Raw genomic sequence first — 9,684 nt, 5'->3', positions numbered from 1 at the left:
CAAAATAAGTGGCTGAGATGCTAAGGGACACAGCAAAGCACTCTCTTTTCACACCCGATCTGTCTGCAAGGCAGCAGGGACAAATTCTCCCTTCTTGTGCCTAGGAAATGCTAAATCGCCAAGGAAAGAAGGAAGGGAAGGAGCTGTCGGAGGGATGGGTCACGGAGCACAACTCACTGGCTTTCCTCTGTCTCCTACTGGCACAAGAGCTACATTTAACCAAGACAAGTGAAAAAAAAATGAATAAAAAAAAAAAACCAGCAGCAGTAATGCGCTTCGCATTTATCGTTCGGTTTCCGATCACAGGTTTTACCAGAACAGAGCTGGGATGACTCAGGTGAAATGGAGGGACTGGCGCTGGCCTGCAGCCAGCCAGGCTGTAGTGAGGTTTTATTGCCCCGGGCTCCCACCAGGAACAGAAACTGCTGCACCGGAGGATTTGAAGCCCTGAACTCCATCCCTGCTCCTCCCCAGACACCCACCGAGGTGCAGCTGGGTACTTCGCACCATTCCACAGCCCTCTGAGGACATCCAAATCCTCTGTATAAACTGGATGGGTTCCCTTGCTGGAAACGTGCGAAAAATGTTCACAGGGCTCAGGAGGACGACTTCCACTTTCATTGGATCCAGACCAAGCTGACACTCTTCAGAGGGTTGGGTAGCATTTCTTAGGAGCTACAAACCACTGAGACCTAATCATCTGTATGAAAAAGGGGTTAGTAAAGGGCATCTAAGTATCTTGGCAGTCCCTCATCTTTGCTACCTTTATTTTCTTGGAAAAGAAGCAGATAAGCTCCCTACGGAGTCCCCCTGGGCTTTATAACAGTCTGAACTCAGCAGCTGTGGGAGCTGGTTGCAATTTTTCTCGTATTTATGGGGGGAGAAGGGCTGTTGCCAGCTTATTTCCTGGTGTGAGCACTGCGTAGATTCGCAGAAAACCACTTTTTCTGGGTGTGTTTGAGCAGAGGTTGCACAGGCGGGAGCCGGTGCCGGCAGTTCTGCTAACAGCATTTGCAAATGCGGAATTATTAAGTTTAGGTAATTTAAATACGTGTCAGGATGTGTTACGACACAGCCCAATTTCCAGCCATGGCGAAGTCCTCTCCCTCTCAAACACAAACCCACGGCAGCTGGGTAAGCAGAAGCACTAATGCTTGGGCTTTTTTTTTTTAAGTGTCTTGTGATAAGATTTTATTGATAGTTCCTTATTAATTACACCCCATGTTCTCATGTAGTCTTCCCAAAGAAATATTTCTTCGCTATTTCTGATTATAGCCAAAAAAAGTGAAACACAGGCTATAAACAGAAGCGCAGCAGATGGTACCATGTAATGTTGTTAAAAGATTTACTCTGAATTTCTTAGAGGGAATCTGCCTTGTTTCTCTTCCCTGTTCTTGCTCAGAGCTCGGGGGTTATTTTCAATGTTCAAAGATTGACGAGAGATTCTTAAAAAGTAACAAAACAGGGAGTGTAAAAAGCCCTGAGGCTGTAACTTGAATTATTTGCGAATCGAGAATAAGGTCTAGAGCAAGTGAAAGCCCAGAGCATCTGCTGGAGGGTTCCTGGGGGCTTCCTGCGAGAGCCAGGGGATGCTGCTGGGTGCCAAGGCTGGGGATATGCAGGTGTGTGGTCATGGTAAAGCCCATCAGAAAGCAGGGAAAATACAAACTAGGGACAGGATGGAGCAGGTTTGTATTCAGGCTCCAGCTCCTTGACCCATTCTAGTTGGTCAAGCTTCCCTGTGGTTGTGGTGGCATTGAGTGGGACCTGGCGGGGAAGGGCTGGAGCATCCCTGCGTGCCTGAGATGCTCCTCAGGGTTTGAAGAGCTGGCTCTCAAAAGAAACCTCTCCATGCCAAGCTGGCTAAGGATGAAGAGACCCTGGACAGCCTTCACTGGGTCAGATGAAGCCATCTAAAATGTATTTCAAGGGAATTTCTGCGCTGACAGCTGCTAAAAGGCTGAGATAAACCACGCACAAAAGACACCTATTTTTCCTCCAGTGACTATAAAGCAGGAGCATTTAGGACTGGGACCAGAGCTTAAAGTTAGAGATCATGAATTCCACCTTCTCAAACCATCTGCATTGACCCAGCGCATCATTAACAGCTCAAGCAGGAAAAGAGCAATGCACATCGATCCTGCTATTAACATCAGGCCAGAACGTGACTCAGATGTGATCCTCAAATAATAGCTGTGCCCACAGCGGCAATGGACGGCAATGTCACAGCCTACTGACATCCTTCCTGTGCCCTGGATATACAGCTTGGGATTTATCAGCCCCTGGAATCACAGTGCGTCAGTTTAAAGAGTGAATCACGAGTGATTTAATTCTATTACCCAAAAATTACAAGCAAAATTGATTACAGGCTCCTAAAATACTAATCTCTTACGGGGGATTTGTTGCTCTGTAAGGACAGAGGATCCCCAGGGTCTGAGGGGGTCTTCTGCAGATGTGATCTGCGTTTTAACTTCCTTGGTGAGGTCTCAAATTTTACAGCTGAAACTGGAAGTGAAGGCGGCAGCTTTGCCCTGCCCCGGCTTTCCTTTCACGCCTTCACAGAGCAAGGACACAGGATCTCATGCTGATGCTCCCTCAAATTTGGAAAACTTCAGAGGGATGGCCCAGGCAGGCTGTAGGAGGTGAACTCATATTCATGCTTTTAAGAATGTGAAAACAGACATATAATACAAGTCTCCAGCTCCTCGTGGACCTGTACCCCGTTTCCGATGGGAGCTCTCTGACATGGGCCAGGGTGATCTCTAGGTCCCTCCAGCCCATTCCTAAACCAAGGGCGGCTTTTGATTCAAGCGCCGGGCAGACAGGAATGGCAGCTGTGTCCCCGCATCACTCTCCTCAGTTGCTTCTCACCGTTATTACCCTGAGATCGATAATGTGATTTGCAGACTAGACTGTTCCCTGGCAACACGAGGCTTGAAACTATTCCTGCAAATTTCCTCTGCCGTTCGTGTCCAATTGAGTCCAGCATCAAGTGGCTCTTTTCGCAGCCCGGGTAGGTATTTGTGTCTTGCCTGCCTTTAAGTAAATGAATTACTATTAAATTTATACGGCAGCATTCACCCAAGCACATTCAGCGCATCAACCAGGAGGAGAGGGAAGCAGCCTGGTCTGCTGTTCTCCATCAAAGAGCTCTACTGTCTTCTCCTTGGACTAGGCAGCCGGGAGAACCAAGTTGAGTCACTCCATGACCAACACAGTTATGTTCTTTGGAAAGAAGTTGAGGTGTGTTTCATAGCCAGATGTTTGAGAGGGGAAAGCTTGTCAGGCTCTCCTCTGCCCAGCTCCATCCCAAGCATCCAAACTGGCTGAGTTTTCTTGACTTTCCCACCCCAAAACATTCCCTGTTGCTATCAAACCTTCTTTTACTGCCTATGAAGTAAGAAACTCTCCCAGCTGGAGTGACCAAGCTGCTCCGGCTACGTGCACCATTGGAGCTGGTGACAACCGCAGAGCTCCATGAAGGTGACTTACACCTGGTTCGTAAAGCAAATCTTCGCTGTCTGATGGCATCGCTCACTGCTGCAGCAACAAAGGGAGAAGTTCGAACCAAGAGTTATTAATTTTCTAATCAGGGAATGCAATTCCAAACAAGCCATGGGAACGTTGCTGTAGGTGGATTCAAAAATCCTCAGTGAGGGACACAGCAGAAGCCCCGGAGAACCGATGGCTTCCTAACCAACATCAGCAGAGCTAACCCGAGGAGGGACCAGGTTTGTTGTGGAAACTGGAGACACAGAACATCCCCAGAAGACAAAAGGAGACATCTTTCTTCTCTGAAAGGTGTCGCGGCGTTGTTGTTTTCTTTCGTAGCAAAATTATGTTACGGAGCAAGTGCTGGGAAAGCCAAAGAAAATATTCTTTAGGAGGTGAGTGGATATTTTATTTATTTATAGTACAAATGTTCTTTCTCTGAATGAATGCAAGCTTCCTGCGGATCCAGCACTCCCTCTGAAGTCCAACAGGTTAGCAACACTCCAGCACACCTAGTAGGCAATTTATAGATGTTTTTATAAGATAAAGGGCTCAAAATGCTCTGTCAGCTGCAGAACAAGGGAGGTGGGTGTTTGCTACTTTGGATTGTATCCCCCATGAAAAACTGTCAGACTCTGCCCATCATTTTGGGACTACTTTTGTTGGTTTTTAGTAGCTGCATCTTTCCAGCAAGGAGCATCTCTGGGTTAGATATGGAGCAACAGCAGCAACAGAGGTAACTGAGCAAATGCCGCACACACACATATTCAGTGATATTTGCTTTTGCAGACTCCAGCACCTGCTACCTGTATTCACAGAATGGTTAAGGGTTGGAAGGGACCTCTGGAGATCATCCAGTCCAACCCCCTGCCAAAGCAGGGTCACCCAGAGCATGTTGCACAGGGTCGCATCCAGGCGGGTTTTGAATATCTCCAGAGAAGGAGACTCCCCACCCTCCCGGGGCAGCCTGTGCCAGTGCTCTGCTACCCTCAAAGTAAAGAAGTTCCTCCTCATATTCAGATGGAACTTCTCATGTTTCAGTTTGTGCCCGTTGCCCCTTCTCCTGTCACTGGGCACCACTGACAAGAGTCTGGCCTCATCCTCTTGACACCCGCCCCTAAGGTATTTGTAAGCATTGATAAGATCCCCCTCAGTCTTCTCTTCTCCAAGCTGAACAGCCCCAGCTCCCTCAGCCTCTCCTCATAAGACAGATGCTCCAGTCCTCTGATCATCTTCGTAGCCCTTCGCCGGACTCTCTCCAGTAATTCCTTATCTTTCTTGAACTGGGGGGCCCAGAACTGGACACAGTTACTCCAGATGTGGCCTCACCAGGGCAGTGTAGAGGGGCAGGATAACCTCCCTCAACCTGCTGGCCACACTCTTCCTAATGCACCCCAGGTCACCATTGGCCTTCCTGGCCGCAAGGGCACATTGCTGGCTCATGGGGAACTTGTTGTCCACCAGAACACCCAGGTCCTTCTCTGCAGAGCTGCTCTCCAGTAGATCAGCCCCCAACCTGTACCAGTGCATGGGGTTACTCCTCCCAAGGTGCAGGACTCTACACTTGCCTTTGTTGACCTTCATGAGGTTCCTCTCTGCCCAGCTACTTTTCATATGCTACTTTTTTAACATGACTTTCTTCTTCAGAAAAAGTACATGAGAAAGTGATTTTTTTTTTGTTAAGGTCAAATAATGCAATGAAACAGAAGTGGATGACAGACTCGGACATGGAGAGCAAGAAGGAGGAGGAGGTGCTTCATGTTGCTGGGATTTGAAGAGGAATGGCAATAATTAGGTAGGGGACCCAGAGCTGGGTTTAGATGCAGCAAAGCTTTTCAGCACAGCAACACAGAGAGCACGGTCACAGCAGAGCCCCGGCGATGGGTCAATAGCTGGAGCCTTTCCATTCCGATCCAAAGATCGGATATTTCTGCAGTGCAATCCTCCCGCTCTGGTTTTCTGAGCAGCGTAGGAACAACCAACATCAGGCAGGTTCCCTGACACAGTTTCCAGGTTGGCTTTTCTAACATACCTGTTTTTTTCAGCAGGAAGATGGCAAATTCAGGATAAACAAGCATTTCTGAAGACTTCAGTGAAGTTCTATTAAATTCTTTAGGAAGCATCTTAAAAAAACCAAACCATCCAGCTAGTAGAGATTTAACTGTTTTCATTTGAAAATCCGTTCTACTTTTTCTGTTCATTTTCAGTTTGGCATTTCATTTCCACCTGAATTGGAAGTTATACTTAGCGCTGTCCTGCCGGTGCTTTTGCTGGATGAGCGCGCCCAGTTCCCAGCTGGCTCAGCGCAGCTCCCTGGAAGGCTCCAGGTGATGGAGGGTGTGTTTGTAGCTCTGCCTGGAGCCGTGTAATAGAGCAAAACCCATCTTTGATGAAAGAACCGTAACATCAGCATCTGATGAAAGATCCTCCAGCATAAAAGCAGCCGGGTACTTGCTTCCATGATCTCACTAGCCCTCGTTGGCTGTTTATTTTATTGCTGTGACAGCAGCAACTGTCATAATTAAAAATCCCTGCTGCAATCACCATCACCAGCCATGCAGCTCCGATGCAGAATTTCAAATCTGATGTGGGAAACAGTTTTGCTGCCTCTAACCAGCCATGGAGGTAGCAGTGAGATCCAGACTGCAACCTCAAGGCTGCAAACATTGGGTCTAACAAAACCCACAAGCATTATACAGCAAAAATTAAGCCGGGAGAAAAGCAAACAGGAACTAAGGACATGCAGAATGGTGCCCGACGTCCCCAGTGATTTCCATGAAACCATCCACTAAATCCAGGAGCCTCCCTTTAAACAGACTTTTGGCGTGTCTGTTCAGAAGAGCTACACGTTTGCAAACGTCCAGCTCTCAGAAACCTCTCTTGGAAGTTTACTTTGGATGTTTCCTCCCTCCTACAGAAGCCAAAAGGACTTTGGATGGGACCGGCTGTTTGCAGCAGTGGACACCTACCTGCCGCTGTTGTAGAACAGGAACCGTACCAGGTTTGTGCCTGTAGTTTGAAGCAAAGCACAGCCTGCACAGCAGGGTGGGATGGTGGACACAGTCCCAACAGCCAGAAGCACAACTGGCTTCAATGTCCTGAGCCCAAGGTATAAATACCTCGCTCAAGGAATTTTACGCAGCCTTCACACAGAAGCCCTGTGGAGTCGCTCAAAATCTCGCTTCCTTACTGCAGAGGGTGCCTTGACTCCTCACGTTTGGCCTCCAGAAAGGGCAGCTCTGCTTGAATATGGATTATATGGAGGTAGATGAAAAGAAAGGCCATCCGTTCACACCCAACCCATCACCCCGCACCACGGTCAAGATGCTCAACTCATCACTTCAAGAAAGATGTTGAGGTGTTAGAACGAGCCCAGAGGAGGGCGACCAAGCTGGTGAGGGGTCTGGAGGGTCTGACCTATAAGGAACGGCTGAGGGAGCTGGGGCTGTTTAGCCTGGAGAAGAGGAGGCTCAGAGGTGACCTTAGTGCAGTCTACAACTACCTGAAGGGAGGTTGTAGTGGGGTGGGAGTCGGCCTCTTCTCCCAGGCAACTAGCGATAGGACAAGAGGACACAGCCTCAAGCTTCGCCAGGGGAGGTTCAGGTTGGACATTAGGAAGCATTTCTTCTCAGCAAGGGTCATTAGACATTGGAAGGGGCTGCCCAGGGAGGTGGTGGAGTCACCATCTCTGGAGGGGTTTAAGAAAAGACTGGACATGGCACTTAGTGCCATGGTCTAGTTGACATGGTGGTGTCAGGGCAACGGTTGGACTCGATGATCCCAGAGGTCTCTTCCAACCTGATTGATTCTGTGATTATCAGCAGAAAGAAAACATCATGCAGTTCACTAAGCTCACAGTGATTTTTCCATCAGGATGTTTTTCTTACCAATGCAATTCCATTTTTCTCCAATACACACGAATGTGGAAATACGCTTTACTGCCTAAAAATAAATTCCAGTCTCTGATACAATGATTTCTTTCCAAAGAATGTAGAAAATCACTGTAATATGCCACTACTCTCCTGAATTTATTGCATTATGTCAATACAGAAAATCAATTATTACATTAATTATTACTTGCTATCTACTATCAGCATTAAACAAATAACATTTGTAACAATAGAGAAGGACTGTGGATTAAAAAAAAACACATTTAAAATGACAGGTCTTTAGGTCTGTCTCTATTTCTCTTTACCATCCCTGGTTGACATCATGACCCCCATTCTCTACACACAGTGAAAAGAGGAGCTGTTTTCCTCCAAAATGGCATATAACAATTGCTAAAAAAGTCTAGCAAAACATCTCCTGCACTAAGATTTAGTGGCTTTTACAGAAACCTCACTGAATCTTCAATCTATAGATTTCAATGTTAAAAATGTATTCTAAACAGAGAGTCATTTGCCTTTTCAGTAATAATGTGAAGAGAAATAATGAAAATAGAAAACGATGAAAGGATGTGCAAACGCAGGAAAAAAGCCCTAAATTAGAACTCTTCAGTCTCAGTTGTTGTGCTAAGGAGTTAAATTATTTTACTTTATTGTAAAAAAAAGTTTCAAAGTTTGAGTTTGCTTCAAATACATTTATTAGACGTCCTGCCTTTTCCCCAGAGAAAGTAAATACGACTGCCTTATGACTTGTAGGTAGAAGTGTGTTCGGTTGAATTATAAGAATTGCAAAGGAGACTACCACCTTAAACAAAGAAACACTCACACTGTATTTTAAAAACAAACATTACATAAAACAATCCAGAGATTTTCAAGTTCTGAGCACTTTCTGGACCCTACAGATAGAGAAAGTACATTTGCACAGTCTGGAATGGCTCATTTTTGCAGACCTGACCTTCCTAATTCAGCTCCTGTCCCCGTTTTCTCTCCCTGCCCATATCAGGCTGCTCTCTGCCACTATCACAGACACAGATGTTGAAAATGCAGCTGAACACCAGCACCATGTTAAGCTGCCTGCCCCTCACTCCCATTTCCTCAAGGGTCTGTCTCTTACAAGTGTTTGCAGCAGGCAGAAGGAATGGTACAGAAACCATTATTTCGCCTCTCTAAAACCACAGCACAGCTTCTGGACGTAGTTTATCCTCCCCAGAATGACTAATCTGTATTTAGCATCAAATATCACAAGTATCAAGGCACACGGCTACACAACACTCTGTGGAACTGTGCTTCCGGGTAACAGGTCCATTAGTATTAATTTTGCTATCAAGCTTTATACTAGTAACTTGCAGAAGATCAGGAGAGTGGATTCAACATTTCCCTCAAGAACTGACAATAAAATACTTTCTAAAAGACTATTTGGAGCAAGGCACTCTTTTTGCTAGTGCTCTTTGAGCACAGCAGCAAATTTCTCAATACAGAGCTACCTAATATTTTCAGAAAAGACACGCTGAGGAGGTACCACATTATTTAGCTTTGCTTGAACGCAAAAGCTGACAGTCTGACATTTGTAGGTTGATCTAAAGGCTTTGTTTTTTTGCATAAATTTGAGTCCTCCGATTTTTGCTCCTGGTTCTTTTTCACTTCATCTTCATCAGCTGTGGGACGCTTTCGTTTTTTATCTTCCGTTAAATCATTAACTGTTCCTCCTTTTGCTTTCTCAGTCCACGCCTTTGAAGAAAGTACATCATTAAACAGAAAGCTACAAATTAGGCCACAAAACTCACCACTTTATTTTACACACCTTCTTTCTCTTATTATAAGGAAGCACTGAAATAATTCCTGTTAAGAGCTAATAAGGATCAAGCTAGGAACAATTTCCTCTTCCTTTTTTGTAACAGCATTCTCCTTCAAATCTGTACTTCATTTGAGGCTGTACATGAAATTGAAGCTCTTAATTGTCTTTCTGGACAAGTAAGAAACCCAAAAGACCTCAGAACAAATTTAAGCCCCAATGAATTAAGCCTGGCTACGTTACTTTTAACTCCTTCCCTTCTCTTTTGTAATTTCTTCATTGATTACGTTTCTCTCACACACCCCACTTCGGAAAAGCCGCTTTCTGCAATTACTTGTTATTCAGACAGTTTATATTTTCATCAAGTGTACGTTGCAGATCACGGCCCAATTCAAAACTGAAGTCCATGAAGATGGAGAACAGTGGAATTTAGAGAAAAAATTCCTAACCAAAAATAGCCACGGGATTCAGTGGGAGAAAAAAATTTCTCAAAAAAAACAGAATGAGAGAGTGTTA

General features: G+C 45.6%; 1 protein-coding gene across 2 annotated transcripts in view; it reads right to left on the bottom strand.

Moving 5' to 3' along the window:
* Positions 1-7,403: 7,403 nt before the first annotated feature.
* Positions 7,404-9,684, bottom strand: part of WDHD1 (WD repeat and HMG-box DNA binding protein 1) — a 31,202-nt gene continuing 28,921 nt past the window's right edge. For both annotated transcript variants that reach the window (XM_068398466.1, XM_068398465.1), the window contains exon 26: positions 7,404-9,104. In XM_068398466.1, the coding sequence (XP_068254567.1) occupies positions 8,904-9,104 (201 nt within the window). In that variant the 3' untranslated portion in view covers positions 7,404-8,903. The remainder of the gene's footprint in view (positions 9,105-9,684) is intronic.

This window comes from Nyctibius grandis, chromosome 4 (assembly GCF_013368605.1).
Source record: "Nyctibius grandis isolate bNycGra1 chromosome 4, bNycGra1.pri, whole genome shotgun sequence".
NCBI lineage: Eukaryota > Metazoa > Chordata > Aves > Nyctibiiformes > Nyctibiidae > Nyctibius > Nyctibius grandis.
The sequence above is the reverse complement of the archived record's forward strand: the minus strand, read 5'-3'. Positions and strand labels throughout refer to the sequence as shown.